We start from the raw sequence: 23,396 nt of genomic DNA, 5'->3' as shown, positions 1-23,396 counted from the left end.
GCTTCGCTTCCTGCCTGGAGGAACAGAGGCTTCTCACACCTGCTCCAGTTACATACAGTTCATTTTTTATAAAAGATTGAAACTACCGAAAGGAAAACTGACAGCAGTCCCGCACACACACACACACACACACACACACACACAAAAGCGCTGCAGGGGTAGAGGAAAATATAAAGAAGGGAAGGACTGGGAGACTAAATGTAAACGTGTTGAGCAAAGAGAAAAAGAGAGAGAGAGAGAGGAAGTGTGAGAGATCAACTGAGGTGGAAGATGAGCTGGAGAGAAAGAAGATTGGCCTGGTGCTGACGCTGCATAACGCTTCAGGCCTTGGACGGGTCTATGAGGAAGTGCTGCTGTCCTCTCAGTGATTTTTTACAGCCCTGCGGTGGTCGGCTGGAGCGACCGGGGGATATCGCGTGTCGTGCGTCTGTAGCGGCAACATGAGCTCAGACGGTGGGAAGTCAGGATGTCTCATTGAGGAGGAACAATTGATCCAATATTAAGTGTTGGAGGGAAAGCAGGCAGGTCTAACCGCATCAGACTTCAGAGCGATATGTTAAGAGATTATCTGAGTCATACATTATATAGCTGTGGAAAACACACTGATGCTAAAAGTAGGAAACTATGATTGATTTGAACCACATGCTATAAATTGTTGGTCTGCAGTATTTCGGTTTCATGGTGATACTTTTTGTTTTTGTCTTGCTTGTGCTCGACCACACTGTTACAGAGAAGTGTTGTTGTCTCTGCTGAGGTACAAACTACTTATTACACTTGCATGGCAGACAAAAAAGTTGTGTTTAGGAGCTTTTTCTCTGCAACACTATGCACTATAAAAGGGTCAATAGGCGCGTTTCCACTGCAGGAACTTTGGGGTAATTTTATGGTCTCCACTGCAGGAACCTCCCCCACAGGGCCATTGACAGGAGCTTTTCAGGGCCGAACGGAGTACCTACCCTGGAATAGGTACTCCACTCGGCCCTGAAAAGCTCCTGGGTGGGGCTTGAGGTTAACCCGGCACTGATTGGCTAAACCTAGAGCAGGCTCTGACGGGGATCATCCCTATGTTCCCCGCTTTGTATGTGACCGGGGAACATAGGACCCGGGGAACATAGGTACGCTCCCCTCTGACGCCATCAGAAAGCACCAAAACAACCAGCATTTTTCAAATCCAGCAGAAGGGGAGCATTAGCCTCGCAGACACCCCTGTAAACAACAAGAAAACAGCAAGAGGATGTACGACTAATGGGCTGACGATGAGGTGCAGGCATTGATTGTCGTCTACAGCACCGGAGAGATTCAGAGGGGGTTTGAGTCATCGCGGCAAAATGAAAAAAATCTATCAGGACATATCAGCGCACAACGATTACGTGGTGATAGAAAATCATAATGTCGCCGAAGGGTCCTACTCTGCAGTGGAGACACTGACACTGAGAGGGCCGAGTGAGAGGACGGTTCCTGTAGAAGTTCCTACCCCCTCCTTTTACCAGGAACTCCTGCAGTGGGAACGCGGCTAATGTCTCAATGTGACATCAGCCATCAGACACTCACAGACAGCATTGATTTGCAGGTTCAAACACATTAAATCTGTGTTGAATTTAGTTTAAGATCATGTTGTTGGATTCTTAAGTTACAAATATATCAATTAGGTCTGGGCGATTACGGCAAAATTGAACTTTTAACCTTGATTATGATTAATTAACGATTATCGCCACCCTTGATGAACAATGATGTATTTTCACAGTTTCTTTAGTTTAGTATTTTACACTGCTACCCTCACACATGGAAGGAAGGAAGGAGGGAAGGAAAGAAGGAGGGAGGATAGAAGGAAGGGAGGAAAGAGAAGAAGGGAGGAAGGAAGGAAAGGAGGAAGAAGGAAGGTAGGAGGGAGGGAGGGAGGGAGAAAGGAAAAGAGGAAGGAAGGAAAGAAGGACAGGAAAGGAAGGAAGGGAGGGAGGAAGAAGGAAGGTAGGAGGGAGGGAGAAAGGAAAAGAGGAAGAAAGAACAGAGGAAAGGGAGGGAGGAAGGAGGGAGGGACAGGAAAGGAAGGAGGAAGGGAGGACAGAAGGAAGGGAGGAAAGAGAGATGAAGGAACGAAAGAGAGAAGGAGGGAGGAAGAAGGAAGGAAAGGAGGGAGTAAGAAGGAAGGAAGCTGTGGTTAATGTCTAGTTGACTTTATTAGAACTATGTAGAGATCATGGTTTGGGTTAAAATCATCACTGGAGACAAGTTTTCAAATTCCTTTAAAGATATGCAACCTTTGCTGTCATGGCAACAGTGAACCCCCACGATTAATTGACATGAGTAAGATTAAGTCGATTAGAGTTTCTAAATGTCGGTTTCTATTATTTTTCGATGAATTGCCCAACCCTAGTATCAATTCCTTCAACAGCATTTAAGTGACAATGTTTCATTTTACTGCCTCACATTGAAAGTGTCATTTAAACCTTTAATAATTGATATAATGTATGTTTCACATTCGGCCCAAGTGGAAAAGTTTCCCAGAGATACTGTTAATCCAAAGAGAAGAGAGTCCTCATCCTTGAAGTGAAACACTTTCATTAAAGCAGAACATAAATCCAACACTGAGTGTCTTTTCTATCCGTCACACACTCACACACTCTCTCTCTCTCTCTCCTGCTCGGCTCTCGGAAGCAGTCAAATTTATTTTCTTCGGCAGTTAGCGTTTTTTTTTTTTTTTTTTTTCCCTAAGTGTCTGTTTTAGGTGCTCATCATCTGTAACAGCAGTCATTTTTGGCTGTGTGACAGATGATTCAGACCCTGGTCAATTTCTGCTGTACAGACTTTGCATGAATTTATTTCCTCAGTAGCAGAAAACATCACGTAACACAAACCTTCAGACGCTGCTGCAAGTTACACTGAGCTAATGAAACACTTTAAGGGGCGACTGACTCTAAAAGACTCACTATAATACTTAACCCTTAAACAGGCCTTACTAGTTATGTCATTTGCACCTAAAGTAAGGAAGGAAGGAAGGAAGGAAGGAAAGGAGGAAGGAAGGGAAGCAAGGGAGGAAGGAAGGAAGGTAGGAAGGAAAGGAGGGAAGAAGGAAGGAAAGGAGGAAGGAAGGGAAGGAAGGGAGGAAGGAGAGAGGAAGGAGAGAGGAAAGGGAGGAGGAAGGAAGGAAAGGAGGAAGGAAGGGAGGAAGGAGAGAGGAAAGGGAGGAGGAAGGAAGGAAGGAATAAAGAAAGGAAGGACAGATGAAGGAAGGAAGAAAGGAAGGACAGATGAAGGAAGGAAGAAAGGACAGAAGGAGGGAACATTTACCCTAACAGCTAAACTTAGAAACTGAGGAAGGAAGGAAGGAAGGAGGGAGGAAGGACGGAAGGACAGATGAAGCAAGGACAGATGAAGGAAGGAAGGACAGAGGAAGGAAGGAAGGAAGGAAGGACAGAGGAAGGAAGGACCCAGGAGGACAACAGGAAGGTTAAAGAGTCTGTATCTCCTGGTGCACGTTGTCTGTTTTAGGTGCTCATCATCTGTAACAGCAGTCATTTTTGGCTGTGTGACAGATGATTCAGACCCTGGTCAATTTCTGCTGTACAGACTTTGCATGAATTTATTTCCTCAGTAGCAGAAACATCACGTAACACAAACCTTCAGACGCTGCTGCAAGTTACACTGAGCTAATGAAACACTTTAAGGGGCGACTGACTCCAAAAGACTCACTATAATACTTAACCCTTAAACAGGCCTTACTAGTTATGTCATTTGCACCTAAAGTAAGGAAGGAAGGAAGGAAGGAAGGGAAGCAAGGGAGGAAGGAAGGAAGGAAGGTAGGAAGGAAAGGAGGGAAGAAGGAAGGAAAGGAGGAAGGAAGGGAAGGAAGGGAGGAAGGAGAGAGGAAAGGGAGGAGGAAGGAAGGAAAGGAGGAAGGAAGGAGAGAGGAAAGGGAGGAGGAAGGAAGGAATAAAGAAAGGAAGGACAGATGAAGGAAGGACAGATGAAGGAAGGAAGAAAGGACAGAAGGAGGGAACATTTACCCTAACAGCTAAACTTAGAAACTGAGGAAGGAAGGAAGGAAGGAAGGAGGGAGGAAGGACGGAAGGACAGAGGAAGGAAAGAAGGAAGGAAGGACAGATGAAGGAAGGAAGGACAGAGGAAGGAAGGACCCAGGAGGACAACAGGAAGGTTAAAGAGTCTGTATCTCCTGGTGCACGTCGTCTGTTTAAGGGTTAAATACTGTGTCTAGTCTAGTAACATTACGGCTACAAACAACCTATAGTACAACATCTCAAACAAAAACCAACATGACTGCAATTTCAAGAATAAGAAAATTAATAATGGCTCCATGGCCATGGGCTTCAGCACCGCCTGCAGTCACACTTAACCCTTACACACTGCTCATATTCTGGCATTTCACAATATTCCCTCATATCTCTAATACCAGGGGTGTCAAACATGCGGCCCGTGGTCCAGAGCCGGCCCGCCGAAGGGTCCAATCCGGCCCACTTTCCTTCCTGTCTTCTTTTCCGTCCTTCAATCTTTCCTTCCTCCCTTTCTTCCTTCTGTCCTTCCTTCCTTTCTTCCTTCCTTCATTCTGTCTGTCTTTCCTTCCTTCCTTCCATCATTCCTTCATCCCTTTCTTCCATTTTTCCTTCCTGTCTTCTTTTCGTTCCTTCTTTCAATTCATCCATCCTTCCTTTATTTCTTCCCTCCTTCCTTCCTTCCTTCCTTCTTTTTAATGGTCCGGCCCTCATGAGGTCAAACTGGGCACTAACACACTGCTCTTAAACAGAACAAATGAATTCAAACACCAAACATGAACTTAACTGACTGTATGACTCAATAAACTTAACATGATATCCTGATTACTATCTACAGTGCCCCTTAGACACATTTAAAAAAATTGAGCCCCTCGCTCCAGATTGACATAGACAAACGAAATTTGGTACACATATGTATCATGTCAAGACGCACAAAAAAGTCTCTTAGAGCACTACCCTGACTCCAACACAAAGTCGGCCATTTTGAATTGAATTTTCGATTTTGGTGCCATTTCCACCCATCATACTTTAACAGACTCCTCCTACAGATTTAATCCAACTGACTTCAAATTTGCTCTGTATAATTTCAAGATGTTGACGATGAAAATTTATCAAAATCTTTTGCCTCCGTTATTCCTGATGGTCGCGGCGTTGCAGAGGTTGCTATGGTTGCGAGGGCTGGATCTCGAGGACATTGGGCAATCAACCTGTCAATCAGGACGTAACCACGTCCTAATGCATACCCTGCTTTATCGTCAAATATAAAATCAGGGAGGCCAAAATGTCCCAAATGAACATCATACTGCATTGAAGAAGGCTTTAAACTAGCGATTGAGACCATAAACACATTTTGAAAACGTTTACTGAGGTTAGAAATCAAGTGAGAAGTTGGTGAATTCTCCATTGACTTGTATAGAGACGGTCGCCCCCTGGTGGCCTTTTGATAGAATGCAGCTCTAAGTTACTTCCACGTTGGCCTCATTTCAGAGGACCGGAACTCCCCGCCTGGATTGTAGAGAGAAAACCTGAATACTAGATGCAGTCATTCAGTCCCTAAAGACAATTACCATAAAGGCCTTTTTGGGCTTTATATTTTAGGAGTTAAACTGATACTCAGAGGTTCAAATAAAGTCTTTTGTCTGCCGTTACTGAAGATATGACCTGCAGGGATTGAACGTGTAATCTTTGGGCTATGAAACAAACCTCCTGCACTATTAAACTGTACGATCCCTCTGCTGTGTGTCTACAAAGTGTTATAATGATGACAGAGCCGGGAAACATCAACACATTTTCATGATGCCTCAGATACCATCAAATTTTAAAGTGTTTTTTTTTTCTTTTTTTTCTTTAACTCTGCTTTTAAGCTGCTGTTTAAGCTGCCGGAGCTTGTTTTTACATGAAAGCTGAAGGGAAGCCGCCACGAGGCACACGAGAAGCACCGCTCACAACATCTGGAGTCCTTTTAGACGCTGTTGAGCTACTGAAAACTTGTAAAAGGGATTGCTAATGGTGTCATGTGTGTGTGTTTGTGATCCTACATTGATGAAAATGGGGGTTTTCACAGATTTCGAGACAGCTGACGGTTTACAACAACAGAAACTATTAAATGAAAATGGAAAAATCACCTGTAGGACAGCTGACATGTGTTACACGTAATTATAATGTTACTTTTTATGTGTCTCTAACATGTTGGGTATAAATAGTTACTGATCATTGAACTACTACTGCAGCTGCTCATTATGCACAAGGTGCTTTTTCAAATGCATTAGCACAAAATGTGGTTGAGAAAGCTTTTTTTTTTTAAATCATTATAAATATAAGTATCATGTTGTGCACCACTTTTCTGGATAGTGTTTGAAAAAGCTTACAAAGAAACCATAAAGACACTAACTTCAAATTAATTGATAATCCTGCTAAAAACCTGAGCAATGCCAAAGAAATCTGCAGCTGCTCAGTATGCACAATCTGCTTTTTCAAACTTATTAGCACAACATGTGGTTTAATACAGAACTTTCTTTCCTAATAACAGTCAGTATCATGTTGTGCACCACCTTACTGGACAGTGTTTGAAAAAGCATGCAAAGAAACCATAAACGGGCTAACTTCAAATTGGTTGATAATCATGCACAAAAAGTCATTAACAATGCTGCAGAAATCTATGGGGCGAGACAGGAAGGAGGAAATGTCTCCAAATAAATCCATACGTCTACTGATGGAAACAAAAAAGGATCAGCATCAAACCATAGACTGTATAAAAGAAATGGACGTAACATCCGTCACCCATTGGTTTGTGGACTGCTGCTCGGAAGCCAATAGTTTTGAATCTGGGCAGCGCCATCTTGAAAATTTCAGGTGCATGCTGGGAAAAATAAAAACAACGGATTCTACTTATATGGGCATGAGGCGGAGCCATGGGCGGAGCGGGGAGGTTGCTATGGTTGCGAGGGCTGGATCTCGAGGACATTGGTCAATCGACCTGTCAATCAGGACGTAGCCACGCCCTAATGCATACCCTGCTTTATCGTCACATATAAAATCAGGGAGGCCAAAATGTCCCAAATGAACATCATACTGCATTGAAGAAGGCTTTAAACTAGCGATTGAGACCATAAACACATTTTGAAAACGTTTACTGAGGTTAGAAATCAAGTGAGAAGTTGTTGAATTCTCCATTGACTTGTATAGAGACGGTCGCCCCCTGGTGGCCTTTTGATAGAATGCAGCTCTAAGTTACTTCCACGTTGGCTTCATTTCAGAGGACCAGAACTCCCCGCCTGGCATCAACACAGCATCTCCATGTATCTGTAGCTATCCTGGTAGCCTCTGCTGCTTCAGCCCGTATCAGTTTGAGTGTGTTGGTGTGAGTCTACGTACCAGACTGTCCCGGTGGAGGCGTTCCAGACGGGACTCTGGGCAGATACAGCAACACGGTCAGAACACCTGCTCTGCTCCCCCAGCACGGCTCCATGGCTATCGGCTTCGGCACCGCCTGCAGACATACAAAAGATACACACTTAACTCTTACACACTGGCTCATATTCTGGCATTTCACAATATCCCCCCTCATATCTCTATACCAGGGGTGTCAAACATGCGGCCCGTGGGCCAGAACCGGCCCACCAAGGGGTCCAATCCGGCCCACTTTCCTTCCTTCAATCTTTCCTTCCTCCCTTTCGTCCTTCCTCCCTTTCTTCCTTCATTCTGTCCTTCCTCCCTTTTCTCTCTTCCATCTTTCCTTTCTCCCGTTCTTCCTTCTGTCCTTCCTCCCTTTCTTCATTCTGTCCATCCTTCCTTCTGTCCTTCCTCACTTCCTCCCTTCATTCTGTCCTTCCTCCCTTTCTTCCATCTGTCCTTCATCTCTTTCTTTCTTCCTTCATTCTGTCCATCCTTCCTTCTGTCCTTCCTCCCTTACTAAATTCTGTCCATCCTTCCTTCTGTCCTTCCTCACTTCCTTCCTTCAATCTGTCCTTCCTCCCTTTCTTCCATCTGTCCTTCATCTCTTTCTTTCTTCCTTCATTCTGTCCATCCTTCCTTCTGTCCTTCCTCCCTTCCTTCATTCTCTCCGTCCTTCCTTCTGTCCTTCCTCCCTTCCTTCCTTCTGTCCTTTCTGTCCTTTCTCCCTTCCTTCATTCTGTCCTTCCTTCCTTCCATCTTTCCTTCATCCCTTTCTTCCATTTTTCATTCCTTCTTTCCATTCATCCATCCTTCCTTTATTTCTTCCCTCCTTCCATCCATCTTTTTAATGATCCGGCCCACATAAGATCAAATTGGGCTGTATGTGGCCCTTGATTGAAGATGAGTTTGACTCCCCTGGTGCTTTTGTTGATGGAGAAAAAGCATTTAAAATCACATTATATATTGGTCCAACGTCATATAACATCAATTAATTATATTAAATGTGAATAAACTGTATTTTTGAATGGTTTTTGAATAAAACTGGGTCCGACACTCAACAAAAATGTGAATCAGCTGCAAAAAAATGTTTGAAATAATTCATTTTTTTGTATATTCTGGGTAATAAAAGGAAAGATCATCAAATTCCTGCCTAAAGAAAAAGTGTATAGCTCATGTTTTCTTCTCTCAAATGTAAAAATTAGACCCTGAACAGTATGTTAACCCTTTATAGGACACTCAATGAAAGGAAGGGAGGAAGGAAGGATGGAAGGATGGAAGGAAGGAAGGAAGGATGGAGGAAGGAAAGGAAGGAAGGACGGAGGAAAGAAGTAAGGAAAGAAGGTAGGGGGGAGGAAAGAAAGAGAGAAGGAGGGAGGGAGGAAGGGAAGGAAGAAGAAAGGGGGATGGAGGAAGGAAAGAAGGAAGGGAGGAGGGAGGGAGGAAGAACAGATGGAAGTAAGGAAAGGACGGAGGAAGGAAAGAAGGAAGAAAGGAGAGAAGGAGGGAGGGAGGAAGGACAGATGGAAGGAAGGAAGGACGGAGGAAATAAGGAACGAGGGAGGGAGAAAGGAAAGGAAGGAAGGATATTTTGGGATAAAGGGTTAAGGGTTAAATAAGAAGATCAAACTTTTGACAGATACTGTATGTCTGTGCTTGTGAAAGAGTCCAACCAGTCTATCAGGAGGATACAGCAGAGCTCCACCAGTACTACCCCAGACCCCCACTGCCTCCGCACCCCCCCCCTCCCCCCCTTAGGATCAAAGCTCCCAGCTGGGGAGAGCAGCACGACTGGCAGCCTGCGGAGCTCCACCTGCTGAGCAGAGTCGATGTAGACAGGAGACCAGGTAAATGTGCACAGAGACACGTTTGGGAAGTCAGTTGTCATGGATGTTCAACTTTAGTGTTATTTGAGAGAATCACAGCATGCAAGTAAAAGGTTCTGCCATTTATATACACATATTTTTTGCATTTGCCTTCTTCCTGCTGTTAGTGCTCCATTCATCCAGCGTGTTAGTGCTCCCCAAAAAAAGCCAGAGTCGTTGTCGATCACACAGAATCCAATATTTTCACTTTCACTAAAATATCAATTATCATTAGAATGAAGCCAAAACCTCTAGTGTGGGTCTGTTTTGACTGTTCCTTCCTTCCTTCTTTCCTTCCTTCCATCTGTCCTTCCTCTCTCCTTCTCTCTCCTTCTCTCTTTCCTCCCTTCCTTCTTTCCTTCCTCCATCCCCCTTTCTTCTTTCCTTCTTTCATCCCTCCCTCCTACCTTCTTTCCACTTACTTCTTTCCTCCGTCCTTACTTCCTCCCTTCCTTCATTCCTTTCTTCCTCCCACCCTCCTACCTTCCTTCCTTCCTTACTTCCTTCCTTCTTTCCTTCCTTCCTTCCTCTCTCTCTTCTTTCCTTCTTCTCTCTTTCCTCCCTTCCTTCTTTCCTTCCTCCATCCCCCGTTCTTCTTTCCTTCTTTCATCCCACCCTCCTACCTTCTTTCCTCCCTCCTTCCTACCTTCCTTCCTTACTTACTTCTTTCCTCCGTCTTTCCTTCCTCCCTTCCTTCTTTCCTCTGTCCTTCTTTCCTTTCTTCCTCCCACCCTCCTTCCTTCCTTCCTTCCTTAATTCTTTCCTCTGTCCTTCCTTCCTCTATCCCCGTTTCTTCCCTCTGTCCTTCCTTCCTCTCTCTCTCCTTCCTTCCTTCCTCTACTCCCTTCCTTGCTTTTTTTCCTTTACTCCCTTCCTTCCCTCCTTCCTCCCTCCCTCCTTTCCTTCCTTCTTCTTCCCTTCCTTCCTTGACTCGAACAAAACAGGAGGCTTAAGTGACGTAATATAAAATAAAGAGAAAACTCAGCAAATGTGAAATTCAACACGTTATCTTATGGACATGGACAGCTTAAATATGAAATGAGGTAATATAAAATATGAAATGATAAGTCTCTAACTCCTCTCTTTTTGATGTATTTAATCAACAACATAAAATGAATCATCTTCTATATGTTGAGTACCGTTGGGACTCATTGTGTATAATGTGTCTTACTGTCTGTATAATAATATCTAATGGCTCGGATCGTGTTTCCTTATGTTAGAGTACACAACAAGAGGAAGAGTCATTGAGGTATTGATTAAGTTTGACCCTTCTACCACACCGTACCACAGCGGTCACAGAGACAGGCCCGGTTTATTACTGTGATGTGTGTGTGTGTGTGTATGTGTGTGTGTGTGTGTGTGTGTGTGTGTGTGTGTGTGTGTGTGTGTGTGTGTGTGTGTGTGTGTGTGTTACAGCTCATAAAAAGATTAATTACATAAAAAAGTGCATAGATTATAAAATAGATGTTCCTATTTTAACCTTGAGTCAAGGAAGGAAGGGATGAAGAAGGAAGGAAAGGAGGAAGGAAGGAAGGATGGATGGAAGGGTGGAAGGAAAGGAGGAAAGAGGAGGAAGGAAGGCAGGAAGTAGGAAGGAAAGATGGAAGGGAGGAAGAAGGAAAGAAAGGAGGAAGGAAGGAAGGATGGATGGAAGGGTGGAAGGAAAGGAGGAAAGAGGAGGAAGGAAGGCAGGAAGTAGGAAGGAAAGATGGAAGGGAGGAAGAAGGAAGGAAAGGAGGAAGGCAGGAAGAAGGAAGGAAGGAAAGGATGAAGGAAGGGAGAAAGTAGGAAGGAAAGGAGGAAGGAATGAAGAAGGAAGGGTGGAAGGAAAGGAGGAAGGCAGGAAGAAGGAAGGAGGGAGGGAAGGAAGGAAGAAAGGAAAGAAGGAAGGAAGAAAGAAGGAAGGGAGAAAGAAGGAGGAAGGGAGGAAGGTGGAAAGAAGGAAGGAAGAAAGAAGGAAGGGAGAAAGAAGGAGGAAAGAAGGGAGGAATAAGGAAGGAAAGGATGGAAGAAAGAAAGCTTCTGCTTTACACACAGTTTTTCACTTTACACCTGATTACTTCACTTCCTTTTTTGTCTCCTTATTCCTCTTACTTATTTCTCTTACTCTATCTTTCTGATCCTGATCTCCTGACAAAGATCAAAGCCGTCAGTTCATGTTCTCACCGTCTGCCTCACACATCACACCACTACACACCACACCGCTCACTGCTCTGTGGAAAATCTCTCGTTGAGACGACAAATCCAAACAAAGCAGTTGGACAAACACTGGCGACAAAGCTGCTGTTTGACAGACTGCAGAGATTTACTAGCATATGAATACTAATCATTTAATGTTTAACCCTCCTGCTGTCCTAGAGGCAAGGGAGGAAGGGAGGAAAGAAGGAAGGAAAGGAGGGAGGAAGGAAGGAAGGAAGAAAAGGGAGGGAGGAAGGAAGGGAGGAAAGGAAAGGAAAGGAAAGAAGGAAGGAAGGACGGAGGAAAGAAGGAAGGAAGGAAGATAGGAGGGAGGGAGGAAAGAAGGAAGGAAGAAAATGAGGGAGGAAGGGAGGAAAGAAGGACGTAGGAAAGAAGAAAGGAAAGAGGGAGGGAGAAAGGAAAGGAAGGATGGATGGAGGAAAGAAGGAAGGAAAGAAGGTAGGAGGGAGAGAGGAAAGAAGAAAGGAAGGAAGAAACGAAGGAAAGAAGCAAGGAAGGAGGGAGGAAGGGAGGAAAGAAAGACAGAGGAAAGAAGGAAGGGAGGAAGAAGGAAGGAAAGGAAGGAAGAAAATGAGGGAGGAAGGAATGGAGGAAAGGAAAGAAAGAAGGGAGGAAAGAAGAAAGGAAAGAGGGAGGGAGAAGGGAAAAGAGAAAGGGAAGAAAGAAGGAAGGAAAAAAGGACGGACGAGTGAAGGAAGGAAAGGAGGGAGGGAGGGAAGAAGGAAGGAAGGAAGGAAGAAAATGAGGGAGGAAGGAAAGGAAGGAGGAAGAAATGGAGGAAAGGAAAGAAAGAAGGGAGGAAAGAAGGACGGAGGAAAGAAGGAAGGAAAGAGGGAGGGAGAAAGGAAAAGAGAAAGGGAGGAAGAAGGAAGGATGGAAGGGAGGAAGAAGGAAGGAAAGAAGGGAGGAAAGGAAAGGAAAGAAGGAAGGGAGGAAGGAAAGGAAGGAAGGACAGAGGAAAGAAGGAAGGAAGAGAAAGTGAGGAAGGAAGGAAGGAATTTGACCCTGGAGGACGACACAAAGCGTAATCTTCCAGTTTTCTTTAAGCATGTGAAGAGTGTTTTGAAGGAAAGGAGGGAAGGAATGAAGGAAGGAAATAAAGGAGAGAAGGAAGGGAGGAAGGAAGGAGAGTTGAATTATACCATTTTATTTTCAGCAGGGTTTACCTGTACTTTACATTCCTGAGTGTCAATTTAAAGACATTTCATTTTACAATCCACTAAAGCTTTTATTTTGGTAAGTGAGTTTGAGGTGACATAACGACATGTTTTATTTTGGTAAGTGAGTTTGAGGTGACATAACGACATGTATCTAGAGTACGTGGCCTTTACGTGACTCATTGCTCTTCAGGTATCTTCACTGTTTACTGAAGTGAGAATTTTAATGACCATTAACTCAAATAATCAGCAACTTCCTGCAGGAAACTGTGTCTCGTAAACATGATGTAATGTATGTGCTCCTTTTTCTGGGGATTGTGTTTGTCTCTGATCAAAGGAGCTAGTGGGTTGTAAACACACACACACACACACACACACACACACACACACACAGGCAAGCACACACACACACACAGGCAGGAAGGCACACACACAAACTAAAGTGAGCCGCTGTTGCTCTGGAAACCATACAGGCGATTTAAAGCCACCATGACGTGAGTAAATAAGTTGTTTATTTGTGTGTGTGTGTGTGTGTGTGTCTGTGTGTGTGTGTGTGTGTGTGTGTGTGTGTGTGTGTGTGTGTGTGTGTGTGTTTTACAGTAACCGAGAAACATGTTTATAATTCCGGCTGTAGCAAACACCTGTTGTTCATTTTGCATCATTTCTCTCTTTTCCATTTAATTCTCCTCATCCTCTCCTCATCAGGAGCAATAATACTTGCTAATAGGAAGTTATAGTTATAGTGCCAATTTGGGGTATGTGAGTGACTAACAGTGTGTGTGTGTGTGTGTGTGTGTGTGTGTGTGTGTGTGTGTGTTTCTAGTTAGTAGGGAATTCATCATTTCCTGACACTCTGAAACATTAAACAAACAGAGGAGCCTCAAGCCTCTAATTACACTGTACGCTCCAGCACTTAAACCTATTAGCACCAGAGGAGGATGTTTATGTGTGTGTGTGTGTGTGTGTGTGTGTGTGTGTCTAAGTGTGTGTGTCTTATGTGTGGTCTGAGCATTGTGTTGTGTTAAGTTGATAACTACTTTTAATAGCAGCCTACTGTTTTGATGAGTCCACTAATGACTCTGCATACATACCTGCTGGGTGCTTAACTTCCTGCTATATTCAATTATAAAGAGTGGGACAGTTGATTTTATGAACATCGGTAAAATATATATATACATATATATAATATTTATATATATGTATATATCAGAAGTGTCAAACTCATCTCCATTAAAGGGCCACATACAGACCAATCTGATCTCATGTGGGCCGAACTTGTAAAAAGAGGGAAGGAAGGAAGGAAAAGAAGACAGTAAGGAAAGAAAGAAGGAAGGAAAAGAAGACAAAAAAGGAGGGAAGGAAGGAAGGGAACAAAAGGAAAGAAGACAGGAAGGAAAGCAGGAAAGAAAGGAAGGAAGGAAAGAAAAGAAGGACAGATGACAGCAAGTTAGGAAGAAAGAAAGAAGACACGAAGGAAGGAAGGAAAAAAAAGAAGAAAGGAAGACAGTAAGGAAGGAAGGAAAGAAGACAGGAAGGAATGAAGGAAGGAAAAGAAGACACAAAGGAGGGAAGGAAGGAAGCAAGGACAAAAAAGAAAGGTAAGAAGGAATGAAGGAAGGAAAAGAAGACACAAAGGAGGAAATGAAGGAAGAAAGGAAGGAAAAGAAGGACAGATGACAGGAAGGAAGGAAAGAAGGAAGGAAGAAAGAAAGAAGACACAAAGGAAGGAAGGAAAAAAAGAAGAAAGGAAGACAGTAAGGAAGGAAGGAAGGAAAGAAGACAGGAAGAAAGGAAAGAAAAGAAGGACAGATGACAGGAAGGAGGGAAGGTAAAAAGGAGAAAGGAAGGAAGGAATGAAGGAAGAAAAAGAAGACACAAAGGAGGGAAGGAAGGAAGGGAAAAAAGGAAAGAAGACAGGAGGGAAAGCAGGAAAGAAAGACAGGAAGGAAGGAAGGAAGGAAGGAAAGAAAAGAAGACAAAAAGGAAAGCAGGAAAGAAAGAAAGAAAGGAAGGAAGGAAGGCCAAAAAAGAAAGGAAGGAAGGAAAGAAAAGAAGACAGGAAGGAAAGCAGGAAAGGAAGGAAGGAAGGAAGGAAGGAAGGAAAAGAAGAAAGGAAGGAAGGAAGGCAGGAAGGAAAGCAAGTGGGCCAGATTGGACACCTCGGCGGGCCTGTTCTGGCCCACGGGCCACATGTTTGACACCCCTGATATATATATATATATAATATATGTGAAGCTATTCTGTTGTATTAAAGCTTTATTGACTCTTATTAAACACAGATGGTCGTCTTTGCTTTACATTCATGCAGGTTGACTCTGAGCTGCCCTCACTGGACTTCATATCATCCTCTGTGTGTTTGACTTCTCCGACAGACATTAGGACAAGCAGATGGAGCAATCAAGTAGAAAGAAAAAAAAGAAAAAAAAGAAAGTCATGTTAACTCTCCTGTCGTCCTCCCGGGTCAAATCGACCCCATCTCTTTTGACTGTTCCTTCTTTCCTTCCTCCCTCTTACTTTAATTTTTCCTTCCTTCTTCCCCTCCTTCTATACTTGTTTCCTTACTTCCTCCCTCCTTACTCCTGTCCTTCCTTCTCTCCTTACTTCCTTCCTCCTTTCCTTCCTTCCTTCCTTCCTTCAGTCCTCCTTACTCCTTTCCTTCCTCCCTCCCTTCCTTCCTCCTTTCTCCCTTCCTCCTCTCCTTACTTCCTTCCACCCTCCCTCCTTACCCCTTTCGTTCCTTCCTCTCTTCCTTCCTTTCTTCCTCCCTTCTTCCCTCCTTCCTTCTGTCCCCCTTACTCCTTTCCTTCCTTCCTCCCTTCCTTCTCTCCTTACTTCCTTCCCCCTTCCCTCCTTACTCTTTCCTTCCTTCCTTACTCTTTCCTTCCTTTCTCCTTTCTCCCTTCCTCCTCTCCTTACGTCCTTCCTCCCTCCCTCCTTCCTCCCTCATTTCCTTCCTCCTATCCTCCTTACTCCTTTCTTTACTTCCTTCCTTTTTTCTCTTTCTTTCCTTAATTCTCTCCTTCGTCCCTTACTCCTTTCCTTCCTCCCTCCCTTCTCTCCTTACTTCCTTCCTCCTTTCCTTCCTTCCTCCCATCCTTCTCTCCTTACTTCCTTCCTCCCTCCCTCCCTCCTTACTCCTGTCCTTCCTTCCTCCTTTCCTTCCTTCCTCCCATCCTTCTCTCCTTACTTCCTTCCTCCCTCCCTCCCTCCTTACTCCTGTCTTTCCTTCCTTCCTTCCTTCCTTCCTTCCTTCTTGCTGATCGATCTGCGTTCATATCCAGCACTGTGTGAAAAGCTTCGCCCTCACATTCATTTTAATGGATGTATTTCACGCTGTGGGAGTCGAAGCCTCATAGGGCTCGGCAAAGAAACCCGCAGCAGCCATCCGTCAAGACGTCGAACTGGAGTGAACTTCTGCCAAAATGCAACCCGACATCACGCTGTGCCGGCCAGTCGCTTACATACACACTCTAAAATCCTCGTCTGTTAGTTTTATAAACCGCTGCACTGTGTTTTGCTTTTTCTTATAAATCCTTAAATTCATTCATCTGTAACTCGACTTCCTGGATTGTGTTTCATTGTCCGACCATTACCTCAAATAACATCTGCACCGCACCGCTGGATTTGGTCTGAGTGGAGCCTAAAAGCTTCATTAGAGTGTATAAAGAGCTCTTATTTTGAAGGAATCAATGTGCAGTCAGCAAGGAAACCATTAAACCAGGGTTAGCATATAATCATCATTACTTAAATGATTTATTTATTAATAGAACTGCAAAAAAAAGACCAATAGTTGTTGGCTCCAACTTCTCAAATGCAAAGATTTCCTGCTTTTCTATATTTTGATATACTTGTACATTTAATACTGTTGCATTTTGAATTGAATTTGAGTTAACGCTCCTGTTGTCCTCGAGTCAGGAAAGGAAGGAAGGGAGGAAGGGAGGAGGGAAGAAGGAAGGAAGGGAGGGAGGAAGAAAGAAGGAAATGAGGAAGGAAGGAAGGAAGGAAGGAAGGAAGGGAGGAAGAAGGAAGGAGGGAGGGAGAAAGGAAAAGAGGAAGGGAGGAAGGAAGGAAAGAAGGACAGAGGAAGGGAGGAAACAAGGAAGGAGGAAGGAAGGAAGGAAAGAAGGACAGAGGAAGGGAGGAAACAAGGAAGGAGAGAGGGAGGAAATAAAAGAGGAAGGAAGGAAGGAAGGAAAGAAGGACAGATGAAGGAAAGAAGAAGGGAAGAAGGAAAGAGAGAAGGAGGGAGGAAGAAAGAAGGAAATGAGGAAGGGAGGGAGAAGGAAGGAAGGAAGGGAGGAAGAAAGAAGGAAATGAGGAAGGAAGGAAGGGAGGAAGGAGGGAGGGAGAAAGGAAAAGAGGAAGGGAGGAAGGAAGGAAAGAAGGACAGAGGAAAGGAGGAAACAAGGAAGGAGGAAGGGAGAAAGGAAAAGAGGAAGGGAGGAAGGAAGGAAAGAAGGACAGAGGAAGGGAGGAAACAAGGAAGGAGAGAGGGAGAAAATAAAAGAGGAAGGAAGGAAAGAAGGACAGATGAAGGAAAGAAGAAGGGAGGAAGGAAAGAGAGAAAGGAGGGAGGAAGGAAAGAAGGAAGGGAGCAGCTAACTGTGTGTGTTTGAGCAGGAAGTGTACAGTAGCTTTTTACAGCCCAAAATCACACTATGAACCAAAACAGTAAAGTTGCAGGCGGACAGCTAAACAATGAACTGAAACTCAACTATAAAGCTCCATAAAGCTGCAGAGTTGCTGATAATTCTTCATAGATTAATCATTTGATGCATTATTACAATAAAAATATCAATTATCGCCACATTTAAACACATTTCCTATCACATAAACCATTTTCAGACTCATGTAATGCTTTCTGACTCATTCCCCTGCAGTGAGTTTGGACTAGTGGCCACAGTTGGAATTGCAGGTTATGCCCACTTGCCTAAAAACACATTTCCCTATTCACTAGTCATTATAAAACAGGGGTGTCAAACATGCGGCCCGTGGGCCAGAACCGGCCCACCGAGGGATGCAATCCGGCCCACTTTCCTTCCTTCGATCTGTCCTTCCTACCTTCCTTTTTTCCTTTCTTCATTCCTTCCTTCCTTTTCTTCCTTCCACCTGTCCTTACTCTCTACCTTCCTTTTTCCTTTCTTTGTTCCTTCCTTCCTTCATTCCTTCCTTCCATCTGTCCTGACTCCCTACCTTCCTTTTTTCCTTTCTTTGTTCCTTCCTTCCTTCTGTTCTACCTTCCTTTTTTCCTTTCTTTGTTCCTTCCTTCCTTCCTTCCTTCCTTCCATCTGTCCTTACTCCTTACCTTCCTTTTTTCCTTTCCTTGTTCCTTCCTTCCTTCCTTTCCTTCCTTCCGTCTGTCTATCCATCCTTCACTATCTGTATTTATTTCCTTCCTTCCTTCCTTCCTTCCTTCCTTCCTTCCTTCCTTCCTTCTCTTTAATGATCCGGCCCACATGAGATCAAATTGGTCTGTATGTGGCCCTTGAATGAAAATGACTTTGACACGTCTGCTATAAAATATACTAATAATTATCCATTCTCACAAACTCTATTATCAGATTTTGAGCTACAATGACAAAAAAACTAGTATTTTTTTTTACTTGGTGAGTTTAAACTAGTTATTTGTCACGGAAATGGACCGATTTGTCGATACCTTTTAACACACACACACACACACACACACACACACACGCAGGTTGAAAAATGGACGTATATGTGTGTGTGTGTACTGTTCAGTTCCATTAGCAAGTCGACCCACCAACACATAACACACCACCGTTTGATCTCAATAGTTATTAACAGACCGCTTTAGCAAAATGACAAATCTAACAGCGGAGAACGTTTCCCTCAATCTCCGTGTGTATTGTGTGTGTGTGCTAATGTAGACCGCGTCTGTGGTGTGTGTGTGTGTGTGTGTGTGTGTGTGAGTAAATGATGAAGCAGCGCCAGGGTGATGTGATGACTATAAGAGCTTTCTCTGGCTCCTTTCCCAACTTAATCACAGTAAGTGAGAGAGAGAGAAAGAGAGAGTGAGAGAGAGACAGAGAGAGAGAGAGAGAGAGAGAGAGACAGAGAGAGAGAGAGAGAGAGAGAGAGAGAGAGAGAGAGACAGAGAGAGAGAGAGAGAGAGAGAGAAAGAGAGAGAGAGAGAGGAGGAGGGGGCGGAAAGGAGACAAAAGGTAAAAGTGACAATTAGGTGAGAGGGAAGATAGAGGTAGGATAGAGAAGAGAGGAGAGGAGGGGAGAGAAAATAAAAAAAGAAAGGTGAATAGAGGATTTTAAGGTTAGTAAAGGAGAGAGGGATGGGCGGAGTCCAGGTAGCCCATTTAAGACAATGGCACCAATCCTGCTGAGCTGTCTGTCCGGTGGAAAAGCTTTCTCAGCTGACGGCCGGTAAGCAGAGCTGAAGGAGAACAGAGGTTCTGACCCGGCAGCGAGAGAGAGAGAGAGAGATCAGGAGGGGGTCTCTACTTTTATTTATATTTTAAATACCAAGTGCCACTTAAGCCCCAGACAACAGTTTTTGCTGAGCGAGTGCAAATCTAGAAATTGGCTGCTTGGCAATATTGCTTCGTTCTCTAAAGAATTATTGGAAATAATCCAGAGAGAGATTCTTATTATTGCATGCATACTTTTTAATGCTTTTTACTTAACTTGCATTTAATGTTGACGTCTGATTTGCTTCTTAGTATTGTTGTTTTTTTTCTTTCTTTGTTATCTGTCTTTTATCAATCTGGCATTACTCAAGTAAATCAGCTCAGGTTCTTCTCTTCATTATTAAAGATCATTCCTCAGGATGTATTCACAAAACATACTGAGGCTAAAAGTAGCTGATAGTTTAAAGCAGAGGTGTCAAACTCATTTTCATTCAAGGGCCGGATCATTAAAAAGAGGGAGTGAAGGAAGGAAGGAAATAAGAAGGGACGGAAGAAAGGGAGGAAGGAAGGAAGAGAATAAATAGAGAATATAGAGATTAAATAGTAAAAACTAAAAAGTTAAAGTGACCATAGTGCGTGCAATCCATCTTAAAATGGGTTAAAAAGGCTAAAAATCATCCGTTATTTAAAAGGCCAACGGCTGCTAGATCCATAGACTGTATAAAGAAATGGACGTAACATCTGTGACGTCACCCATTGGTTCGAGGACTGCTGCTCGGAAGCTAATAGTTTTCCAATCTAGGCAGCGCCATCTTGAAATGTCAGGTGCATGCTGGGAAAAATAAAAACACGGATTCTACTTATATGGGCATGAGGCGGAGCCATGGGCGGAGCGGGGAGGTTGCTATGGTTGTGAGGGCTGGATCTCGAGGACATTGGTCAATCAACCTGTCAATCAGGACGTAGCCACGCCCTAATGCATACCCTGCTTTATCGTCACATATAAAATCAGGGAGGCCAAAATGTCCCAAATGAACATCATACTGCATTGAAGAAGGCTTTAAACTAGCGATTGAGACCATAAACACATTTTGAAAACGTTTACTGAGGTTAGAAATCAAGTGAGAAGTTGGTGAATTCTCCATTGACTTGTATAGAGACGGTCGCCCCCTGGTGGCCTTTTGATAGAATGCAGTTCTAAGTTACTTCCGCGTTGGCTTCATTTCAGAGGACTGGAACTCCCCGCCTGGTTTTAACCCAAATAATCGTAATTATGATTTTTTTTCCATAACCGACTATACCTTTATTTTTTAGTTAACCCTCGTTGTCCTCCTAGCTTAAAACCCAGAGGACAACAGAAGGGTTGAATCGCTATTTTTTTTCCTCCTTCTTCTTCTTTTCTCTTCCACCTTATATAAACTGTGTGAGGTTTTTACAATCCAACCACACATTGCTATGAGAGCAGCAAAGAACAGGACAAGGCCATGTGATCTAAAGCTGATGAACACAGCATGTGTCACCAGAGCGTGACGGCAGCGTCATGCCACTGTTTGTTACACAATGCTATTTCTCTTTGTGCATTTAAAGAAAAGAGCGGATCTAACCTCGTGTTATTTGTTTGTTTTTTTTTATCCTCGTATAGTCATGTGTGTTTCATCATGCGCATATCGAACTGACAAAAAGAGCTTCTTGTCACATCAGTCAGGCATGCTGTAAGCCGCTGCTGGCTCTAAAACATCACCTGTAAAGTGAGCAACGGCTTTATTTTTTATTTATTTTACAGTACAGAGTGTTTGCCAAGAAAAACAACCAGAGAGAGAAAGAAAGAGAGAGAGAGAGAGAGAGAATCAGACAAGGTCACTCTATAGAGTCCATTTCTTCTGTCTGTTTGACTTTCTTCTTTCATTTATCAAAAAGAAAAGAAGAAGAAAAGAAAAAAAAAGCAACAAATAGAAGAGAGAGAGAGAGAGAAAAAAAAGACGAATTCCAAGACGTTTTTTTTTAGAGAAGCGAGGTCATTCAACAAAGTGTCGTTCCCACCACTCTCCTCCTTTCATCTCTTCTTCTCCTCACAACTTCTCTTTCTTTCTCTCTCTCTATATGGTATTTTATTTTCTCTCCTTTTGTCTCTTCCACTCACCTCAAACAATCAGTAGTTGCAACAGTCATCCCCAGGAGGGAAGGAAGAAGGAAATAAGGAGAAAAGGGAAGGGAGGAAGGAAGGAAAGGAGGGAGGGAGGAAGGAAGGAAGGAAGGGAGGCAGGAGGGAGGGAGGAAGGAAAGGAGGGAGGGAGGAAGGAAAGGAGTAAGGGTGGGGGAGGAAGGAAGGAAGGAAGGGAGGAAGGAAAGAAAGAAAGGAGTAAGGAGGGAAGGAGGAAGGAGTAAGGAGAGAAGGAAGGGAGGAAGGAAGGAAGGAAGGAAATGAGTAAGGAGGGAGGAAGGGAGGAAGGAAAGGAGTAAAGAGGGAGGGGAAGAATGAAGGAAAAATTAAAGAAAGAGGGAGGAAGTAAAGAGAGAAGGAAGGAAGGAAAGAAAGGAGTAAGGAGTGAGGAAGTAAAGAAAGGAGTAAGGAGGGAGGAAGGAAAGGAGGAAGGAGGGAAGGAAGAAGGAAGTAAAGAGAAAAGGAAGGGAGGAACTCTTTCTTTCTCTATATATGTTTTTTTTCTCTCTCCTCTCGTCTCTTCCACTCACCTCAAACAAACAGTAGTTGGAACAAAGTGGTCAATGAGCAGTATTTATAGGTGGAGGGGGGCGTTAGGGGGGTTGTGGGGGTTAAGGGGGGTACTGCTACAACAACATGATAGATAAATTGCCCGAGGCTAAAAGGAAATTGAACCATAAGTTTATCTTCCTCTGAATAGCTTTCTTCTTCTTCTTCTTCCTGTTTCTGCTCTGATGCTGCATTCTCTGAATCTCTACTCTTCCTTCCTTCCTTCCTTCCTTCCTTCCTTCTGGATTTAAAAGCAGGACGAAAGAAATCACAGTTGTGGTGAATTGCAGAAATCCTAATCCAATCATCCAGATATAAGCATGGACTGTAAGTCACTGGTCGCTAGCAAGAAGCTTGAAAGGCATGAAAATACAATCTAGTGTGAGAAGTGAAGTCACTGATAAACAGGAAGTAGACGAGTACAGCGCTGTTACTCTGTTATAATACTTAGGGGGTAGGGTAAATGTTCCCTTCCATCCTTCTGTCCTCCCTTCCATCCTTCCTTAATTCCTTCCTTCCTTCCTTTCTTAATTCCTTCTGTCCTTCCTTCCTTCATTTTGTCCTTCCTTCCTTCCTTCCTCCCTTCTGTCCTTCACTCCATCTGTCATTCCTTCCTTCCTTCCTTCTGTCCTTCATTCCTTCCTTCCTTCCATCCTTCTGTCCTTCCTTCTGTCTTTCTTTCCTTCCTTCTGTCTTTCTTTCCTTCCTTCTGTCCTTCCTTCCTTCCTTCCTTTCTTCCTTCATTCATTCATTCATTCATTCCTTCTGTCCTTCTTTCCTTCCATCTTTCCTTACTTCCGTTTTCTGTCCTTCCTTCATTCCTTTTGTCCTTCTTCATTCCTTCCATCCTTCTGTCCTTTCTTTCCTTCCTTCTGTCTTTCTATCCTTCCTTCTGTCATTCTGTCCTTCCTTCCTTCCTTTCTTCCTTCATTCCTTCATTCCTTCTGTCATTCCTTCCTTCCATCTTTCCTTACTTCCGTTTTTCTGTCCTTCCTTCATTCCTTCTGTCCTTCTTCATTCCTTCAATCCTTCTGTCCTTCCTTCCTTCCTTCTTCCTCCTTTCTTTCTCCCTTCCTTCCTTCATCCCTCCTTTCATCCCTCCTTTCCTCAACAGGAGGGTTAAATAAGGCTGAAAACTGCAGGCTTGCTGTATAAGGTCTTTTTTTTTACAGTGTGTGTTTAAGGCTGCAGAGTAAAGAGAGCAAACATTTGTCAGCCTCTCATCAATGCTGCGGTGATTAGTTGGATGAGCTCAGTGTGCTGTGTAAACTCAGCACAGCGAAGCTTTGAGTGGAAGATGCATTGTGTTCTTTACATTATGACAGCAGCAGATTATATAAAGTCTGCTACAGGTGTGCACAGTCTGTGGTCGATATTACTGATATGCTCTGCAGTCCAGTTTTTAACCCTTAACCCTTTATAGGACACTCATTGAAAGGAAGGGAGGAAGGAAGGAAGAAGGGAAGGAAGGGAGGAAGAAGGAAGGAAAGGAAGGAGGTAGGAAGAAGGAAGGAAAGGAAGGAGGGAGGAAGAAGGATGGAAAGGAGGAAGGGAGGGGGAAGGAATGGAGGGAGGGAGAACAAATGAAGGAAGGAAGAAAGAAAGAACAGATGAAGGAAGGAAGAAAGGAAGAACAGATGAAGGAAGGAAGAAAGGAAGGACATACCCCTTTCTTCTTCCTTCCT

At 43.7% G+C, this 23,396-nt stretch overlaps 1 protein-coding gene across 1 annotated transcript in view; it reads right to left on the bottom strand.

Annotated features, from left to right (window-relative positions):
• Nucleotides 1–23,396, bottom strand: part of atrnl1a (attractin-like 1a) — a gene marked incomplete at its 5' end in the record, with an annotated part of 358,740 nt that overhangs the window by 22,824 nt on the left and 312,520 nt on the right. The window contains 1 exon segment of the mRNA XM_053333595.1: nucleotides 7,383–7,497. Coding sequence (XP_053189570.1) covers nucleotides 7,383–7,497 — 115 coding nt within the window.

Source organism: Scomber japonicus, chromosome 14 (assembly GCF_027409825.1).
Source record: "Scomber japonicus isolate fScoJap1 chromosome 14, fScoJap1.pri, whole genome shotgun sequence".
NCBI lineage: Eukaryota > Metazoa > Chordata > Actinopteri > Scombriformes > Scombridae > Scomber > Scomber japonicus.
This window is presented reverse-complemented; position numbering and strand designations above follow the sequence as displayed.